Raw genomic sequence first — 22,589 nt, 5'->3', positions numbered from 1 at the left:
ACACGAGACCTTAGAACTCGTATCTCAAGGTGGGTGGCGCATTTACGTTGTGGATGTCTATGGGCTCCAGTAACCACTTAACACCAGGTGCGCTGTGAGCTCGTCCACCCATCTAAGCAATAAAAAACATTAAAAATGCTTCGAATTCTTTCCTCTTTGCTTTAGCAATAAAAGTACGTCCTAAATAATTCAGCTTCTACATAAATAAGCAGTCGTTTATATTCATGATGTCGATATGAGAAAACGCATAATGAACTATTTCCTATCTCGTCTAAGTTATTTCATCGTATTTACATATTTCGTTGCGCAGACAATTCGTCTCTTCTATCTAAATGAGAACTGAATAAAAATTCCTAGATACAAGTGAATTACTAACGAATTGTTAAAAATATTATGGATAAAATTCAAACTACACTCTACATTGTATGGAATTGCACTATTCATAGTGACATTTTCATTGGTTAAAGAAAAAAAAATCTAGCAACGAATAGTTTTCTTCTTCTTTTTCTTCTTAGTCGAATACTTCATTGCTGAAGGTCGTGTCCTTGAAAGCCCTTCGTGGCTCTTTGTACCCTCAGCTTCCATTTGCTTCGGTTTTCGGCTTCTCTCAGGGCGTTGGTAACAGAGAGTCCAGTGAGCGCAGTTATCTGATCCGACCAACGGTTTGGTGGCCGGCCGGCGGGTCTTTTCCCTTCTACCTTGTTCTACCTTGTTGTTGTACTAGCGTTCGAAATGTGGTGTTGGCGAAGAATGCTCCGCGTACCGTGGACCGCCAAGAGAATAGTTTTAAAAGAATTCAATAATATTTAAATAATTCATCATTTAATGTAAGGCTAATAAATCATGAGGCTAGTAGTACTATTGGTTCTGCTTTTGTTCGTCAGTTATAGAATCATTGGACATGCAATATGCAAGCTTCTAGTCTATAATAAAACTACCAAAATTAGTATATCATATCTTGAAATATATTATCGCTATACTGAGAGAGAGTTTCTTATATAGCTTATTGTTCAATTCAAATTCAAATTCAAAATCATTTATTTCAACTTGGATGTCATCAAAAACACACTTGTTGAATGTCAAAATGTAAAAGAAAATGTTAACTCTACCACCGGTTCCAAAAAAAGCCACAGTCCTGAGAAGAACCGGCGAAACAAACTCAGCGGTCTTTTTTTTTTTTTTGGATTTTCTCAAATTTTTTTTTTTTTTTATGTTCGATGACATCGACGCTTGAAAGGTAAAAGTGACTAAGCGACAATAACTGCTTTGTACATAAATGATAGGCAATAACCATTTTCGATGTGCAAAATTATATATATTTCTAGGTCTATTAAAATAATTTCAATCCTACAGCTACTAGCTACATTATACTACAGCTGGATTCGTTAAAATAAATTTTGTTTTCAGGTATTTCAACTTGAAATTAGTCTACTGTAAAGTTCACGCATTGTCGCTTAGTCACGTTTGCCTTTCAAGCGTCGACATTATTTTCGATTCCCGTACTTCGTATTTTAAACAACACGAACGCGGAACGAGATTTAAGGAATTGCGTCGCCGTGACTCGAATTGTTTGTTATCTGTCCCGTTCTGATTTAGCATTTAGTTTTTACCGATCAAATTGACGTTTTTTGATATCATTCTTAAAGCGTCAAGCATTTTTGGACACAAACTAATATTCATAACTAGCTGACCCGGCAGACTTCGTAGTGCCTCAATCGATAAATAAAAGACACATCAACGGGCCACATCAAAGGAAAAACGAAATTGTTTGTTTTTATATAATTCCGAGCTTTTTTATATTTTCTCACCTTATAAACCTTCCCTGAACTTTCACGAATAATTCAAGACCAAAATTAGCCAAATCGGTCCAGCCGTTCTCGAGTTTTAGCGAGACTAACGAACAGCAATTCATTTTTATAACTATAGACTAGCGACCCGCCCTCGCTTCGCTTCGGAAACTGTAATTTATTATTGATTTCTCCACTATTTAATGGATGTTATTCTACATATAAACCTTCCTCTTCAATCACTCTATCTATTAAAAAAAAAAAGTGTGTGTGTCCGCTCCGACGCACGACTGGAGTTTACTGGATATAAAAAATTAAACGAAACAATACGAGAAATAGTTCTATATTACGACAACACGATACACTACAGATTATTAACAAATTAACGAGACACAAAACAAACGACTAACAAATATATGAAAATACAATAATGAGAGAAACGCGCGATCAGTACGAGGCTTTGTGGCGGACTGCCGGCGCAGCAGCCCGGCGTCACCTGCAATAACGCGGCCGCGCGTTGGCTCCTGATTGGCGCGCGCACGCATCACGCAATCAGGAGCCAATCAGGCGCATAACGCATTTCGTGTGACATGCTAGTACGATTTTGATTGGCGCGCGCACGCATCACGCAATCAGGAGCCAATCAGGCGCATAACGCATTTCGTGTGACATGCTAGTACGATTTTGGTCCCCATAATTTTCATACCCCGGGCCTATATATGTAAATCGATTCTAAAGGAGTAAACTCCAAAAATTAAACGAAACAATACGAGAAATAGTTCTATATTACGACAACACGATACACTACAGATTATTAACAAATTAACGAGACACAAAACAAACGACTAACAAATATATGAAAATACAATAATGAGAGAAACGCGCGATCAGCACGAGGCTTTGTGGCGGACTGCCGGCGCAGCAGCCCGGCGTCACCTGCAATAACGCGGCCGCGCGTTGGCTCCTGATTGGCGCGCGCACGCATCACGCAATCAGGAGCCAATCAGGCGCATAACGCATTCCGTGTGACATGCTAGTACGATTTTGATTGGCGCGCGCACGCATCACGCAATCAGGAGCCAATCAGGCGCATAACGCATTTCGTGTGACATGCTAGTACGATTTTGGTCCCCATAATTTTCATACCCCGGGCCTATATATGTAAATCGATTCTAAAGGAGTAAACTCCAAAAAACCTCATTAAAATCCGTTGCGTAGTTTTAAAGATATAAGCATACATAGGGATACAGGGACAGAGAAAGCGACTTTGTTTTATACTATGTAGTGATTTACAGTTCATTTGAAATAACGGTACGATTCATTCATTTGAAACTTCTATTTATTAAATTTACTATTTAAATTTTATTTTATAGTCACGGACGACACTCGGGCGTGGGACGTCCGTGAAAGGAGCTTTCAATAATTCATAATGCGTTAACCGTCTGTCTGCCTTGTAACATTTTCCCATTTATCATTTTTGTTAAAGAAAATAAGACAAAAGAAATCTTTAGTATTAAAATAACGATGGGTTTACGGATTGTCATTTAGGCACAGCATCATCCTTGATTGTATGACAAAGCGAAATTCGGTCAGCTTTGTTTGTTTAGGTTTTTATTTATTGTTCTATCGCATGTGTCACGATGGGACGGAATGAAATTGTCTTAAACTCGTAGATGCTTCCCGATTGCTGTAACATGTCTTTCGTCAAGTATATACTAGTATTAATATATATGTGCTAAGTTCTTCAGGTCCGCCAATATTCAAAAACATAAAGTGTATTAAAAATAGAATGATAGAGATCTGCTGTTGTGCCTGCAATAAGTAAAAAAAAAAGAAAAAAAAAATATCAATAAAAAATCTTATCACAATATCGACACTAAGATTAAGTTTTTAAAGTTTAAATTTACAAGCGCGCTTACAGTAAAACTCGATTGATCGTGTTATTAGTTAAATTGTTAAAATAGCAACGTGTTTCGCTGTGCTTAAAAGTTAGCTGTCTTACTATTAATCCGGTGTTTTCCATACTTTACATTTTTCGGGCTTACGGGTTAATTAGATGCTGTCAAGAAATCTTGTCTTAATATATTCTCAAAAAGCAAATCATTTTATCCACAGTGTCGTGTCCGGCGCCACTCAAGAATCGCGATTTCGTGCTGCAACGCTCCTGGCTGGATACGGGTGATGAGAAGATGATCCTCAACCATTCAGTGTATCACAAAGATTTTCCGCCTAGAAAAGGATTTGTGAGGTATTTATTCTATTTAAGCATAGTTACATCATACATACATTGAATTATGACACACTTTTTTTTTTTTTTTTTGCGAGCCACCCTCGCTTCGCTTCGGAAACTGTAATTTATTATTGATTTCTCCACTATTTAATGGATGTTATTATACATATAAACCTTCGTCTTCAATCACTCTATCTATTAAAAAAAACCGTATCAAAATCCGTTGCGTAGTTTTAAAGATTTAAGCATAAATAGGGACAGACAGATATAGGGACAGAGAAAGCGACTTTGTTTTATACTATGTAGTGATACATAGTATGTGCTTTTTTTGTTATCTTGTATGCTCTTTATTGATTCGGTTCACTACTTTATCATTGGTCGGTCTGGTCTACACAATTAATGGAAAGGCAGGCCTTGAACAGATAAGTTAGGACAGGAAACAGGATGGTTTGGAAAAAAAATAAGGTAAGAAATTGTTAACACCGATTGAAATTGCTGTGTTATAGTGTTTATATTAATATTATATATAGATGTTGAAAAGATACCGCAATGTGTAGAGCTCTACGGTAAACCTGACGGAAACAGCCGCGTGATGGAACTGTTGGATAGTTTCGCTAAGTCGTTAGTAAAGAAGTGGTGATAGACAGTAATAAAAGAAATACATTTCTAAAGGTTTATATATTCTATTAAAATTTTATGTTTTCAAAAATTTACTGGTGGTAGGACCTCTTGTGAGTCCGCACGGGTAGGTACCACGGCCCGCCTATTTCTGCCGTGAAGCAGTAATGGGTTTCGATTTGAAGGGTGGGGCAGCCGTTGTAAATATTTACGTTGTAGATGTCTATGGGCTCCGGTAACCACTTTACACCAAGAGGACTGTGAGCTCGTCCACCCATACATACAATAAAAAAATACACTAACAGACATGCTATGATAATTCACACTAATTTATTTTAATATAAATGTATACTATGTTTACTAAGAATTTAACATTCAATGTCATGTTTTGATAAATTATAAAATTGCAAAAAAAATCTTAAAGGATTAATACGAAACATTTTATCATAGTAAATTATTGTTATAAGTCTAAAAGAAAATTCAGCGAAATGAAAGCCTCAAAGAGCGAACTTAATTCCGAAGGCGTGGCCGTAAGCCCTCAAGTGCTCTGGGAGCTTTTCGTGAAGCGTTTCAAAGCGTAAACTATTTGATGTCTTGTTGCTGGGAAGAGTTCAATAATCTATTAAACATTTTTTATGTGATTTGATTTACGATGAAAAAAAGCTACATTTTTATTTATTTATTTTTTATCGCCTAGATGTGTGGATGAGCTCACAGCCCACCTGGTGTTAAGTGGTGGCCCATAAACATCTACAACGTAAATGCGCCACCCACCTTGAGATTTAAGTTCTAAGGTCACAGTATAGTTACAACGGCTGCCCCACCTTTCAAACCGAAACGCATTACTGCTTCACGGCAGAAATAGGCGGGGTGGTGGGAGCTACCCGTGCGGACTCATAAGAGGTCCTACCACCAGTAAATAGTAGTACCAATCCTTAATAAGTTTGGACATATCATCCGTAATGAAAGCTCATTGGAACGATTAATGGTTCAAGGAAGAGTAGACGGTCAACGCTCTCGTGGCCTATCACCCACAAGGTGGACAGACTTGATTAAGTCATCTACTAAGTGTTCTCTTGCTGAATGTACATGTACCGCCATAAACAGAGAGATATGGAGAAGCCTCGCAAAGTCGCAACCAAGCAATAAAACATGCATAGCCACGATCACTCCGCCAAGAGTGTACGACTGAGAAGAATAAATATATAAGTGTGAACAAATGACGCATGGTCATCCGGTCCTAAATTAAGATTCCTTGTGTTATGGGTACCAGAGACTGACATACTTATATACACTTAAATATATATGTACACTAGGGGACCCGACAGACGTTGCCATCAAAAAATTCATTCAAGTCGATCCAGCCGTTTAGTTGCAGTATAGATAAATAACTTAGATACCGACTGCAGCGCCATTTGCCGGGCTGATTTGTGAATCTAAACTAACCAGGGTGCCACCCAAATGCATTCAAAAAAATCGTTCAAATCGGTCCAGCCGCTTAGGAGGAGTTCAGTGACAAACCTGTTCATTACGCGAACGTTTGCCCGATGTGGGAATCTAGACCACGACCCTCAACGCAGCTGTAAGGGCCACTAGCTACTGCACCACCGAGTCAGTCTATTGAATTATTCGCTCAAAATCCATATTGTGTTCACTGGATCTACTGAAACACTTTGAGAAATGACGAAATCCTCTACTGAATTTAAATAGCTTATCGTACGCCTTAAATCGGTATTCATGAGTACTTTGTTTAAGAGCTACGTGTTGGTAGGGTGGATGTACCCAGTAGCGGCTTTTGCTATCAGTAAGATTGGAAACGAAATTTAGACAGGTAGAATTCGGAAGACGGTAATACAGTAGATAACTGCCACTAAGAATGAGTTAAGGACAATTTAAAGCATCAGTAAAAGGACGCCGGAGTTGTGTACCCGTTATAACCGGACATGCCATTATCGTCGTAAGATTATCCTCTGGTCAAAGTCCTCGCTGTGAGCATTTGTACGTAACATCAAAATGTTTTATTGTCGATATATTTGTCGTGTAATGTCTTTATTCAAGGAATCACAATAGATACAGCCGGAGGTTGTAAAAAAATTTAAGTATTACTAAACTATTTTAAACTAGCTGACCCGGCAGACTTCGTAGTGCCTCAATCAATAAATAAAAGACACATCAAGGGGACACATCAAAGGAAAAACAAAGTTGTTTGTTTTTATATAATTCCGAGCTTTTTTATATTTTCTCACCCTTTAAACCTTCCCTGGACATCCACGAATAATTCAAGACCAAAATTAGCCAAATCGGTCCAACCGTTCTCGAGTTTTAGCGAGACTAACGAACAGCAATTCATTTATATATATATATATAGATTTATTTGTCGTGTAATGTCTTTATTAAAGGAATCCCAATAGCTACAGCCGGAGGTTGAGAAAAAAATAAAAAAATACTTTAAATTAATTTTAAATGAAGAGTCTTGGTCGATGCAAAATCCAAGAGTGATGTGTCCAATATCCGTCAAATTACACCAATTACAGTGCAAACTTATATGTTCATGTGAATAATCATTATCATACCAGCCGAACGCCATAGAAGATTCTAGACTGAATATCACGGGGACATTGTCTAATTAAAAAAATTACTTCCTTCCCTCCAACTTTCATTATACATTCAATGGAGCAAAATATGTTTTGTACCGATAATTTTTTTTTTCCCCAGTGAAGGGCGGAAGACCGGCGATTTCCTCCTGACAAAAAAAAAAAACCGATAATTTTTAGATTTTTAATACTTAATACAAAACTATTTTAATTACCGAACTCAATCGTTGCTCAAAGACAGTAATATCCACTTTGATATCAGCGCAAAAGTATTAATATGAGTTTTTACAATTTATTTATTACACTTGATATTTTTATTGGCAACGTTAATGTCTAAGGATCTTTACTTTTTACTTTACTGACTGGGTGTTGCTCAAATAGCCCACTCGTGTTGTGCTGACATCCTCGTATCACTATCGACTATTTACAATAATAACAATGTAATTTCTGGTGGTAGAACCTCTTGTGAGTCCGCACGGGTAGGTACCACCACCCCACTATTTCTGCGGTGAAGCAGTAATGCGTTTCGGTTTGAAGGGTGGGGTAGCCGTTGTAACTATACTGAGACCTTAGAACTTATATCTTAAGGTGGGTGACGCATTTACATTGTAGATGTCTATGGGCTCCAGTAACCACTTAACACCAGGTGGGCTGTGAGCTCGTTCACTCATCTAAGCAATAAAAAAAAATCCCTTGACCCTGTTCGCCTTCAAAAGTAAATGTTTCCCGTTCATAAATCTGACGATGGTAAACAGGATCCCGTGGGTGTGAGGGGACGGCGTCGACTCATTAGATGTATTTACATAATTTGCGTTCGCCACTCAACAGATAAGATTAGACAACGCGCGTCAATCCGTGACGGAGTGACGACCTTCTGTGCGTCCCTTACTAATGTGCTACTGTGTGCTTTGTGCGAGTTTTTTAACGTTCTCGATAGCGTAAAAGTTAACTTAAATTTGTATGGAGTAAGGTAAGGTAAGGTAAAGTTTGCCTACGTTTGGCGTTAGGGGCGTTGTTCCAACTGCATCCTCTGAGTTCACTTTTGAGTCTATAGTGAACATATTGTTACGCGCTGGGGTTTGGGATGAATAAATTCCACCGAAGTATAAATTAAAACTGTATTTAACACTTAGAACACTTAAAACACTTTAAAATTCTCAATTCGCTTCTTCCGCTTCGCTTCAGGTAATCCGTTTGCTATTTCGCTTCGACTAGTTCCGATTACTAACTGATTCTCTGCAACACTTTTATAGTCGATACCACATCCCTAGAATTTTCGAGAATCCGCTATCTGACGATAGATGGCGTTGTACTTCTCGAGCGTTCTAGATGATGCTAGGATCCTTTGATATTCGTTCGACTATTCGGCGATAGATGGCGTTACTCTTACCGGCGTAACAATATGTATACACACACATAGACTTTTATAAACATACACTACACAGATCTCTCGAAACATTGTGTATTGTATTTATTTCTTTTCACATTTTTTGTTAAGGGATTTGAGACTATTGTGATTATTTGTGCTTAGTATTTCATAACACAGTTTGAGCATAAGCTATTGAAACTGATAGGTACAGAAAAAATATATACCTATTATCCTTATATAAATAATTTATTATCTCTACTATATAACTCTGTACAACACATTATGCTGTATTTACTGCATTCGTCAAAAAGTAAAAACGAAGACGAATTAATCGCGAGTAAAATGAATAAGAATTGTATAATTAATATTTTGATAAGAATTGTCACGAGTTTATTATCTTTATGTAAATACATGCATTTATATATAGTATGTATGTATTTTTATATATAAATAGGTCTTATTGCAACTACGATTATTTACCCTGCACTACCCTTGCTGACTGATATAAATAAATTGTAAAAACTCATATTAAATAATATTTTTGCGTTGATATCAAAGTGAATATTACTGTCTTTGGGCAGCGCTTGAGTTCAGTAATTAGTTTCGTATTAAAATTCAAAAACTTATCGGTACAAAACATATTTTGCTCTATTAAATGTATAATGAAAGTTGGAAGGAAGGAAGTCATTTTCTAAATTAGACAATGTCCCCGTGATATTCAGTCTAGAATCTTCTATGGCGTTCGGCTGGTATGTCAATGATTATTCACATGAACATATAAGTTTGCACTTTAAATTTTGTAATTGGACGAAATCCTTATTAAACTTTGTTATTTCGGCTTCGAAGTCATATAGTCCGGTTCGAATGATAACATTGAGGGTGACGCTGGAGGGAAACACAGATATTATGCAATAAACAAAGCAACCTAAGAAAATAAGTTATCGTGGCCTAGAGGATAAAACGGCCGGTGCATTCGTATCGAGCGATGCGATTGTACCAGTGTTCGAATCCCGCAGGCAGGTACCAATTTTTCTAATAAAATACGTACGTGACAATTGTTCAAAAATGACTTCCAAGCTGAAGGAATAACATCGTGTAATAAAAATCGAACTCGCAAAAATTATAATTTGCGTAATGGCTGATTATACGGCGTCATGTGAGTCCACACGGGTGGGTACCACAACCCTGCGTATTTATGCCGTGAAGCTGTAATGCGTTTCGGTTTAATTATCGTAAGAGGGGTGGAGGTGGTTTATGTCTATGTTCTCCGGCGGTCAGTGAACAGCAGGCGGGCCGTGGGCTCGTCCACCCATCTTAGCAATAAAAAAGGAAAAAGAAAAGTTTGCTACTATTTGGGAACAATGGTAGGGGTAATACAATGAAACCGTGTTATTGGAAGTACAATCAATTTTGTTTGCACAATATTTTCACCGTATGAACGAATCACGGTTTTCGATATGCAGAGGGAAAAAGGTGAATACAAATGATTTCTTTGATGTTGTTTGTCGACAAATGATCAATATTTGTGGGGACGTTAGAATTGATTAGGGGTCATTTAATATTGTAGAGGGTATACTTTAGACTTTTTTTTTCCTACCTAAGCTGGTAGCATAGAGGGGCTATTCCAGCGTAACCGTAACTAGTAGGTGAGCTCACGGGGCTCAAACCTGACGACGATGCTAACACGAACCCTAGCAAGAGTCGTGCTTCGCAGAATCTACCGCCGGATCGGAAACGCGACCCACTGAGAAGTTCCGGCGAGAAACTCAGTGGGCTGTGTCTGAGAGTTAATTTACTCGTCGAGCCCTTCGTCGCAAGCGACGGGTACGACGAGAACGGTGACCGGTGCTTGAAGTACCTCGAAGCACCGTCAGTAGATCAGGAGGATCCGAGATGACGTGTTTTGGGCGACGTCGACTGCTTTCCATTCTTTCCGCCGGATCGGGAATGTAGTTACCGGCGGCCACGATGAGAGGGTTCTCGTGTCGTGCCGCTTTATCGAAGTGGACTTTTGACTGACTAGCGTTAATACACATCGCAAATTTAATTTTTTTGTAGCGTATTCGATTTTTATGACCGTCACTTTTTTAAACCTTTCTGATTTCAAGGATACTTGAAGTATTCTTGACTTGTATACCAAATGAGAAAAAAGTATGTTGATTATACATTTGTGTATTTTTTCTTACTTTAGAGCCTTATCACTCTTGACCGGGTTCGTGGTGAGGAGCCGGGAGGGCGTCGGAAGTTGGCTGGGGTACGTGTCACGGTCGGATCCCAGGGGAGCCCTTCCGGCATGGCTTGTTAACAGGTAAAGGATTCGTGAAAATCCATGAAAATACATTTCCCTTAAATCTGAATATTTTTCAAATCAATACTGAGATGATATGGAATGAAATATAATCTCAGTAAAATGATGGTCATTTAATGAGATTTATACTGGTGGTAGGACCTCTTGTGAGTCCGCGCGGGTGGGTACCACCACCCTGGCTATTTCTGCCGTGAAGCAGTAATGCGTTTCGGTTTGAAGGGTGGGGCAGCCGTTGTAACTATACTTAAGACCTTAGAACTTATATCTCAAAGTGGGTGGCGCATTTGCGTGATGTCTATGGGCTCCAGTAAACACTTAACACTAGGAGGGCTGTGAGCTTGTCCACCCACCTAAGCAATATAAATATATGTATATATATTTATATATTAATGACTGACAGTGACTTTTTGGAGGATCCCGACAAGTTACGTCCAGCGGCTTTGTTTCATTTTCTCACATTTGTGCACTTTCACAGATATTAAACAGTTAATAAGCCACCGCTATTACACATTTTAACCTGAAGAAACACTAAATAGACAAAATTAAAACAAATCACACAACTTCACTCCTTGCGTTCCCGCCAAAAAGTCTCCTGTCAAATATTTTGTGTTATGTGATGCTACCCGCCATTATTTTTTGTTTTCACCGCAACACAGACATATTTTAAGTGATCGAGTTTTAATAATTAACAATTTAATTAATCAAACCTTTAAAAGTATTTTTTTGTTTTTGTTCAGAGTAACAGCCCAGTTAGCTCCGAGATTAGTGCAGCAATTACACGCAGCGGCTCGAAGGTATCCTGGATGGAAAGCCCTCACCGACTACCCCTACCACAAACCCTGGAGGCACCCGGAGCAAGTACCGCCTTACAGAATATCCTTGGATGATGTGGGTATTTCAAATGTAGCTTTGAGTTTTTGTTATTTTTATTTTAATTTTTTTTTTATTGCTTATATGCGTGGTCGAGCTCACAGCCCACCTGGTGTTAAGTGGTTACTAGAGCCCATAGGCATCCACAACGTAAATGCGCCACCCACCTTGAGATATAAGTTCTAAGGTCTCAAGTATAGTTACAACGGCTGCCCCACCCTTCAAACCGAAACGCATTGTATTCTGTACAGTACCGTACAGTACCGACTGTATGTACCCTTCAGACTAGAATGCACGAGAATTAAACTCAAAATTATGTAGTGAAATGTAAACACGACATTCCCTTAATAAGATTTTCGTATCGTTTTCCATAACATTAGGTACTCCAAACAGATGCGCTGAGAACATTTTTGGAAATCTCAAACTTTGCTCTCCGCAGAGCATTCGTTCATAGTTGCTTTTAAAACAATAAAGCTTATTCACGGAGCACAGCTGTTGTAGCTTTCGGGCAAAGCTCGAATGCTTTTAGCGAGCTTCTCGTTTCGCATCTCGAGTTTCACTGTTTAACATTTCAAGCTTAGAAGAAATTCTTTGTATTATTTACTGTTTGGCTCTTGTATGAAGTGTCGGATACCAATTTTAAATTTAAATATATGTACTTAATAACAATTTGTTGTTTTTTTCATGATTACCTAAAGAAAATGTGTGTTTTATTGCAACAAATTCACTTTGGTTACGGCCTGTCAACCGCTAATACCTTTTTTTTTTTTTTTCGGTCCGGGGGCCGAACCTCCTACGAGGTCCCCGCGCCTAGGGGGCGCGCGGGGTATGTGAGACTCAACGATCTGCAGGTGTTGAGAGCAGATCGCGGGCCCAAGGATTTTAGGGCCCACCCACTAAACGACTCCCCTGCACTCTTACACCCGACGTCCGATCTCCGTCCGGGGTCAGAACCCGGTCAGAGTAGGGGGGTTCCCGCGGTCAACACTACAACCAGACACGCGGCGCCACCCCGAGGACGCCTGACCGACGGGTCGTCGAGGCGATAGTCGACGACCGACGACGTCGGTCTCCGCGGTACGGCGGTCCTGCCAGGCCACCCAGGCGATGCCGCTGGTGTTCCGGGATACCCCGCTGGGCCAGAATCAGCCTGCCGGGTCGGAACGCGATACACCGCCGACTGGTTTCTCTTCCACAGTATGTTCGGCGACGACAGCGACGACGAAATACCGACGCGTCGTCCCGTCCTCCTGGTGCCAGCGCGCTAGAGTGACGGTTGTGTGCGGCGCAGCCTCAACCCCCTTAGGTCGCCCCGTGACCATCACCGGGAGGAGACTGCCTCCTCATAGGGGCCGGAGCTGGACAAACGCCCTCCTCCGACCCCCAGCTCGGCGGCGGCGGCACGGCGCCGAGAAGGAAGAAGAGCTCTCCCTCTCCCGTTCCGCCGCCTCCTTCTGCGAGATGGTGGACTCGCAGAAGTCGAGCATCGCCTGCCAGGACTCGTCGCTGCCGAGCATCGTAGCCACGACGGTCGGAAGCGACAAGTCTGGTCCTATATTTGCAGTCCTGGTCCTATATAAAGCGGGGCAGTACGCGAGCGTGTGCTCCGCCGTGTCCTCGTAGAAGCCACTACAGTGATGGCACTTCGGCGTCGGCTCCCTCCGGGCGACGAGGTGCAGGTAGCGACCGAAACAGCCGTGTCCCGTGAGCACCTGCGTCGCTCGGAAGTTGAGACCTCCTCGGTCGCGATTCACCCAGTCCGAGAGGACCGGGCGGATCGCCTCGACGGTCCGTCGCCCGTAGGCGGCGAGACCACGCCTCGAGCACGGCACGCCGAGATTGAAGCTTCCGCGCTCGAACTTCCGCCGCGCCGGGACGCGGCTCCCCCCTGGAGCGGAGATCGCATCGCCACGCGTAATCCGCAGCGAGCGCCTCCGCTTCCAGGTCCCAGGGAGGCGTCCCAGCGAGCACGCACGCCGCCTCGAACGAGACGGTGCGATACCCGCGAACCGCCCTGACCGCAATCGCGCGCTGCGGACGTCGCAACGCCGCAACATTGTCGCGGGTCAGGGCGTGGCACCACACGGGAGCCCCGTACAGTGCCATCGACTGTCAACCGCTAATACCTACCCGATGCCTCAGTTCACCTAAATGTTATTAATTTCAATAAAGCCAAGCCTTAGTACAATATAAATATATACCCAATTTTTTTTATTAAATAACGAAACAACAATAACGTATTCGTAATTATTTTTTTTGTTAACGTAGCGCTTTTTTAGAAATATGAGCAATTACTGTTTCCAATTTTACTATTGATAAGAAATATTAAGCTTTGACAATAGGTATGTACTAAACAGAGAACACTATTTTTACTGCTACTAGGGTGTCTTGTGAGGAAGTGTGAAAGGAGCCCCAGTTATTAATAAATTAAAGAGTGGACGGTTAGCGTGGTATGGACACGTGATGCGTAGAGAGAAGATGGATATGACTAGGAGATGTATGAAAATGGTAGTGCAAGGTAGAGGGGGCAGAGGTCGATCGAAGACATGGATGGAGTGTGTGAATGACGATATGAGAGAAAGAGGAGTGAATGTTGAGATAACGGTTGATAGAGGAGAATGGAATAGAAAAATTCGCTGTGCCGACCCCACCTAGTGGGATAAGGAGGACACAAAGAAGAAGGGTGTCTTGTGAGCACGCAGGGGTAGTTCCACCGTTCTATGCCTATTTCTACCGTGAAGCAGTAATGCGTTAAACTGAGACTCATAACCGAAGTGTCATGGTGAGCGATGGCGTTTACGTTATTGATGTCATTGGGCTCCCGTACCCTTTAACACCAGGTGGGCTGTTAGCTTGTCCACCCATTTAACCAATAAAAAAATCAGATAGTAACTAACCTTAGCTAGCAGTGTGTTGAATGACTTGTCAATATAAATTACATAAAGCCGTATAGCTGTATTTAGGATATAGCACTGTTATCTTGTCGCCCAAAACACGTCATTACGGATCCTCTCGATCCATTAACGGTGCTTTTAGGTACCCCAAGCACCGGTCACCGTCCTCGTCGAACCCGTCGTTTGCGACGAAGGGCACGACGAGCGAATTAACCCATAGACACAGCCCACTGAGTTTCTCGCCGGATCTTCTCAGTGGGTCGCGTTTCCGATCCGGTGGTAGATTCTGCGAAGCACTGCTCTTGCTAGGGTCAGTGTTAGCATCACTCCGCCTTGAGCCCCGTGAGCTCACCTATTAGCTAAGGTTACGCTGAAATAGCCTCTCAAGGCTATCAGATTAGGTAGGAAAAAAAAATGTTATCTCATTCCACTGTCATCCATACTAGTACCGATCGAGATATTATTTGCCGGTTGTATTTACTTTAATTTTAGCATAATATCAGAAGGTATGGGATTTTCTTTGAGGTACGCAAATCGTAGACGTAATTAAGATTAATGTAAGATACCATCTCGTGGTCACGGATGACCAGAGTCGTTCTGTTCGCGAAGACGAAAGGTCGGACATAAACAAACGCGAAATTACTTTTAATTATTTTATGGTATATGTCAGGCATATACTCCAGCAAGATTTGCTGGAGTAAGGGGATCAATATAACGAACCAATAAACCTTCACAATTCTAGATTTTTTTTCCTGTCTATGCTGATAACCTTGAGAGGCTATTTCAGCTTCGCCCTAACGTGTGTAGGTGAGCTCACGGGGCTCAAACCGGAGTGCTTCGCAGAATCTACCACCGGATCGGAAACGCGACCCACTGAGAAGATCCGGCGAGAAACTCAGTGGGCTGTGTCTATGGGTTAATTCGCTCGTCGAGCCCTTCGTCGCAAGCGACGGGTTCGACGAGGATGGTGACCGGTGCTTGTGGTGCCTAAAAGCACCGTTAATGGATCAGGAGGATCCGTAATGACGTGCTTTGGGCGACGTTCGACGGTTTATCATTCGATTCATTCTAGACAGTCATGCATCTTTGTTAGGAAGGTTCGTTCATCTACACGTTCATAGATGTCGTCAGTAGTACAATCAGAAAAATTGCGCGGTGAATTTGAAAAACATATTGCATTATTGAATATTCCATGCCATCAAACGACACATCTTTAAAACGTTCACAGCGGGTTTACTATAGGAACTTTTAGATATTCATCCATCTCTTTCCCTTACATCGAATTAAAGTGAGAGAACAGCTTCTACACGACAGAGAAGTCTAGGTCTTTCTCAGCTCTGCCACACAGGAGATATATTACATCTATGAGTCGTATTAGATTTCGTTTCTACCATGTTAAGGTGTTAATGCATTCCTTAATTTTCAGTATAAACACGATTTAATGTAATCTAGTTATAGTTCATTTGTATATATATTATGTCATCTATCGCACATACGGTGCTATAAAGTCTCTTATGCAATATTTGTTAACACTGAACTGAGTATGAGAAAATACATTTTTAATAGCTATTAGTGAAACGAAAGAGATGTTTGCTTTTACTGATGAAGTTTGTAGTTCATTTTATTTCTATAGCCTAGTAGAAACCACTATAGCGAGATAGATACCATTAGTAAACCACTTTTAGGGATGGTAGGACCTCTTGTGAGTGTCCGCACGGGTAGGTACCACCACCCCGCCTATTTCTGCCGTGAAGCAATAATGCGTTTCGGTTTAAGGGTGGGGCAGCCGTTGTAACTATACTTGAGACCTTAGAATTTATATCTCAAGGTGGGTGGCGCATTTACGTTGTAGATGTCTATGGGCTCCAGTAACCACTTAACACCAGGTGGGCTGTGAGCAATAAAAAAAAAACAAAAGTGTAAAACTAAATAACTATAATGAAACTAAGTCTACAGGTTTCAAAGTTTATGATCAAAATTCGATCATAAATATAATCATTTAGCGAACACTACATAAAGTAATAATTCATACTTTTTGATACTATCATACCGAAAAAAACCTGTTGAGTTACGTAAAATTACACTTTTTTATTTGTCTTCATTTCAGTGTGTAGATCCTGATGCGCCACCGCCTCCTGAAAATCCAAAACCCGATACATCCAAAACAAAACTAGACGTGCCGCAGCACAGCGAAGCGGAGAGCCACAGCATCGAAGATCTCGGGGACTTATCGTCAGAGTTCAGTGTGGAAGTTGAAGAGGACGTACCGGACCCCGCTCAAGATCCCACAAAGAAGAAAGGAAAGTTCTACAGGCTGGTGAAAACGATGAAGAATCGACGGAAAAGCGTGCAAGTTGCGAAATCTGCCGACAGCTTGACGGAGGCGAAGTCCGAGGAAAAACAAGAAAAGAAGAAAACGTTCAAGTTCCATAGAAGATTCAGCCTCAGCAGGGGAAGGGAAGATTGAGCTTAAAAGAGTTGTGAGTAGGGATTTTAATGTTCACTCCGTTGTTTTTGCAGCGGAGCCTGGGGGAACATCTTAGAGTCGCCTGGTTCTAAAACTGCTGCTTGTTTTTGGCAATTGATGAAAAAAAAAGCTAAGAATTGATGACTAAAAAAAGTGGTTCTACGAACAAATATATATAAAAAATGTTATCCATATCTAAAGTATATTGTTGCTTTTAAAATATTATAACAATCTTTTATATACTATATCTTTTATATTCAATGGGCTAGGTGCTTTAAAACCGATTGTTTAAGAAAGCGATCATCTACAAGTTAACAATTTATCTTCTATCTATTTTTATTATAAAAAACTTTAACAGAAGTGTGTTAGTTGATTTTACAAAAAAAAAACAGTTACAAAGCACTATTTTATTTTGCCATTTTGCCTGTTAATTTGTTATTTTTCCAAATTACAAAAATGACTCGGCTTAACAACATTTGACATTTAGTGTCAAAGACAGTTTGACAGAAGTCAATGGATAAAAATGCTAAACATCTCTCGCCGCGGTCAAGGAAACCGGAGACGTTACTAAATAATATTTCTTAGCAGCTGAGCAACGTAAGTAAAAACTGAGCTCCCATTTTGTACAATATATTCGTAACGAGTGTTTATTTCAAACTAAGCAAGAGCAGTACGGACATATCTGCTGTACGATTATAATAATGTGTTTAATGCAAAAGTCCATTTATTTTGAACTACGACGTTCTATCAGAAAAACGTGAAATTGAAAAGAAATCACTTGTATATAGTGTAGTATAAGGTGTTGAAGTAGCATGTTGATACAACTTAATTAGATCTCTTTCTCTGACTTGAAACTCGACTAAATTTTCGTTAGTGTTAGTTTTGGGTGTTTTTAACGTTTCTTGTTCATTGTTATTTGGCTTTATGTACGTAGAAGGCAGTCAGCCTCGAATTATGATAGCTGTTTTAAGAGTTGATGTCTTTTTGGTTCCGGTAGCAACACACCACATCGATATATATTTTCTTTTATAAGATGTAACCCGAAAATATAGGCCGCCTTGCCGTATTTTTCCCAGATTGTCGATCGTCACTCGACATATCTACTGTTTGTAAATGTACGGAATATTCAAATCGAAAGGTTTTTAATGAAATGTTTATTAAATGCACAAATACGTTAGATAAGTAGTTAACATAAACAAGTTGATAAGTAATTTAACTTTCATTTATAAAAACATAGAGGAAAATTTTCTGTATTCTTTCACAAGAATAAAAACCTTATCCATTTACAATTTGTATCTTTTAGAATTTATTTACGTGTTTATTAATGATGCATTTCTAATTAAGTCTGAAAAACGTTACTAGTGCATAATAAAATATTAGTTTATTCTGACTTGACTTTCCCGTGTTACACGAACAGCGTGACTTACTGGTGGTAGGACCTTTTGTGAGTCCGCGCGGGTGGGTACCACCACCCTGCCTATTTCTGCCGTGAAGCAGTAATGCGTTTCGGTTTGAAGGGTGGGGCAGCCGTTGTAACTATACTGAGACCTTACAACTTATATCTCAAGGTGGGTGGCGCATTTACGTTGTGATGTCTATGGGCTCCAGTAACCACTTAACACCAGGTGGGCTGTGAGCTCGTCCACCCATCGAAGCAATAAAAAAACAAAAAAATAAACAAACTAGATTAGTTACAAACAAATCTTTCGTATCGTATTCATTGTGTAAATGATTTACATAAAAAGATAGATAGATAAAAAGAAGTTAAACAGTTCGCAAAAAAAAAGAACGACACTTACAAGCAAATCTTGCAAACGACGTAAATCTTGTTACAATGAAACTTTTTTTCGAATAATTCGAGAGAATTCCGGCTCACGTGAAAAGATTTATAATAGCAAAACTTAATGTTTTTGTAACGCAATAGGCAATACAGTTTTTACGAGATCAAGTTCAAGGATAACTGTATTGTTTGTGACCAGACAGAATTTTTTTTTTTTTTACCCCACCTTTTCAGAAAAGAATTATCGCTTTGTAAGCCTGTGAAGCGTTCGTTCAGAAATTGATTCAATACTTTAGAATGTAGCATTGTATTATCGAAGAAAATAAAACAAGAATCAATCATTATTTATTCATCATTAATAATTTAAGGAAAATTGGGTTAATTCAGCTTTATACATATATGGATGGATCAAAATCATCAGTGTCGCCATTTAGTTTGAACAAATTTTTGTATTTCGCTAACCAAAACAAACAGTTTGAAAAGGCGATGACTGTTTTAAAAAACAAACCTATTTAAAATGACTCATTTTTAATTGAAAGAATATATCCATATGAGGTTTATGCTTTTAGAGTACAATGATGAATATTATGACCAATTACCAATCATAAAACGATTATGACCAAATAAGAATGACATAATCAAATTTATTGTAAACTGCGCCCAGGTTTTTAGGCTATAAAATACAATTGAATTTTCGGCTTTATGTGGGTGGACCGATTGCTCGTCATGAGCAAATAATTTTCTTATATCGAATATCTACGTACCGAGTTAAATTTTGGTAGAACTTATAAAACCGATATCGATTTGTTATTTATTTCAATGGCTAAGTGCTTTTCAATTACATGAAGAACAGCAAAGGCTAAGCTCTCCATCGAGGTATCTAAGCTGGAGAGACCAACGACAATCCGAATTATGCGGAAGTTCCACACATGCAAGGTTTCCTTGAAAGATCCGTTTGCATTATTAATTATTTTTTACACTCGTACACTTTATTAAAAAAACATAAAATTTAAAACCAATAGTTACATATCTTCAGAGTCAGAGGCTACGAATAACAGAGGGTAAAAATTTCTAAAGTCGCTTGTTCTATTAAAGTATTGAGAAACTTAGTATCGAACGATTACGTTATTATAAAGACACAATTTGATTATCATCCTAATACAATATACATCAGAGAAAACTCGATAATTTCAAAGAATATTCTCACATTTAGCTTTTTTTTTTTTATTGCCCTTGTAGGCAGACGAGCTTACGACCCACCTGATGGTGAATGGTTACCGTCGCCCATGGACTTCAGCAATGCCAGGGGCAGAGCCAAGCCGCTGCCTACCGAAAGCTTACTCAAATTTTAATACTACCGCAATCTTTAATACGTTTACGATGGTGCCTTTTCTATCTATCTGTATCTATTACTAATTAAATCGTTTCTTTATTCTAGTAATTTAAGTGCAAACATATTTATGATAAGATATAAAATAATTTGTACGCTGTATTATAGTATTCGGCTGAAAGTCTTCATTATTACTGTTCTACGCAAATCTATACCTTTTACTCTTAATGAAAGGAAAATTATTTAATGTTTTGTCAAATAAAAAGTCGTGTTTATTATTTTGTCGTGTTTATTCCAAAGAATTCAACAAGACATAATATGAGGCCGTCAGCGCAAAAGTGGCCTAAGCTTACTATAGTTAGTATGGAGATATCGAGGTTTAAATTTACTTTTACACTTTACAAAAAGAAAAAAACAATACGCGCGAAAATAATGTTTACAAAGCCATCTGTTATCTATCGCTGAAACTAGGGTTAGGCCGGTTATGCGTCAAAATTTATTTTGTTTCAAATAAATTGCAATTTCAAATAAAAGAAAAACATAAATTTTGGAAAATTGTGGGTTAGGCCACTTTTACGCTGATGGACTTATATGTATGTTGTAGCATCTATAAAATATCACTTAAATACGTCTCTGTTCTTTCTAGCAATGTTGTTATATTGTTGCAGAATAACTATTTAGCGTTCCAATATTCTCAAGCGTTTAAGTGCTCAATTTTACGTAGTTAAATATATTTAATACATACCTATACTACATTGTGTTACGGGATTTCTCTTTGAAGGGCTTCATAGCTAGAAATTGCATGTCATTAGTAATATTTATATAGTGTTCATTTAAACATTTTTCATAAGAACTGCTAAAAAAGTGTGTTTTCTCTTAAATTATTAAGGCAAACTGTACCGGACTCGGTAAATTGGTCAAGTATTTTTATAATAAATGTAATTTGGAGAGGTTCCTCTCTCTTCATTAATGGTTTTTCTTTTCATTATATCGAGGGGTGAAAGACTATTTGTTTTAAGCGATATTCCGCTTAATACGCAACAATTATCTTTGTAATTAAAGATGCGTTTTATTTGGTATTCGCATCAACAGTCCGATGATTTTAATTGAACTTCAATTAAGTTTACTCCATGAATATAGCTGAAGAAGTTTTTATGTTATTATATTTTTTCCAAATTTTAATGTTTAAATGCTTCTCATGTAAAGTTGCACGAGTCAGTCGTTCACCCCTCGAATTATCATTTCAGATGCTTTAAGTGTGCATAGTACAAGTTTTAGACGATTGACAATACATTAAAGAACTTAGTGATAAAATTTCGTTTTTATTTTTAAAAACTGGTTTTTAGTAGCTAGTTTTTAATTTGCGTAAATACATCGCATCGAAAAACCGAAAGTTAATGTATAAATAAATGTTACAGTTATAATAACAATTCTTTGTTTCGTTCTAAGACAAATTATTACATAATACAATAGTATATTGGAGCCATCCTATAAACGGAAAGACAGCTTGGGTCAAGCTTCAAAATGGTTTACAAATTAAATAATTATAAAGAAATACGTACTTAATATTAAAAAATAAATTTAGAAAGGTTTACGATTGTTACAGCTGTTATGAACATTTAACTTATTTTAATTTGCACGAATTTGATTTTGTCTAATTACGAGTGACTTACCACTTTTGATTTATAATGTGATGTTTCAATAAAATTATATGAATAATAATATTATGATTACAACACAGCAAAAATATAGCAGAATTAATTTTAAAGAAATTAATGTAAACATACCCCATTTAAGAAAAAAAAATCGCGATGATTGCGAGTAATTTATTTACGTACTGAATTATCATTTTTATTTGTAATATATAGTTATATTTGTTTGTAAATGTTCCCGATTCAAATTGAAGGTATAGTAATTTTCTCTTCAAGTGTTATTTTATTACAGCGACACTTTTCAGAAGCTTCTTGTGTTACAAGTGGTAGAATATCACATTGAAGTGTCCATTTTGGTGCGGATCTGATCGTATAGGATTGTGACTTCGTGTAATTCTCACGTGACCTTCCCGATGAATATCAACTGTTCTAGGTTGTCACCGTTTTTCCTGCCAAGGTGATAATTATACTCGAGGAAATGTTTGGAACAGGTATTTTAACACCGATGACAGGATGACCGCATCAAGCTTAATATCATCTTGACACCGCCAGAATTGGTTGTGTTCTGTGCCATTTGTACGCGAGCTGTGGCTTATTATTTTAGTTATAGTAAAATTAAGAATTGACAATTGAAAATGAAGTCATAATAATTTAATCTTATTTGTTATTTTTAATACGCTTTTATTAGCT

At 38.7% G+C, this 22,589-nt stretch overlaps 1 protein-coding gene across 1 annotated transcript in view; it reads left to right on the top strand.

The window, feature by feature from the left end:
* LOC101740648 (START domain-containing protein 10) overlaps positions 1-21,561 on the top strand; it is a 61,845-nt gene extending 40,284 nt beyond the window's left edge. Inside the window, exons 3-6 of the mRNA XM_012693133.4 lie at positions 3,903-4,035; positions 10,790-10,906; positions 11,644-11,794; positions 16,778-21,561. Of these exons, the coding sequence (XP_012548587.1) occupies positions 3,903-4,035; positions 10,790-10,906; positions 11,644-11,794; positions 16,778-17,137 (761 nt within the window). The 3' untranslated portion in view covers positions 17,138-21,561. The remainder of the gene's footprint in view (positions 1-3,902; positions 4,036-10,789; positions 10,907-11,643; positions 11,795-16,777) is intronic.
* Positions 21,562-22,589: the final 1,028 nt, after the last annotated feature.

Source organism: Bombyx mori, chromosome 12 (assembly GCF_030269925.1).
Source record: "Bombyx mori chromosome 12, ASM3026992v2".
Lineage (NCBI taxonomy): Eukaryota > Metazoa > Arthropoda > Insecta > Lepidoptera > Bombycidae > Bombyx > Bombyx mori.
This window is presented reverse-complemented; position numbering and strand designations above follow the sequence as displayed.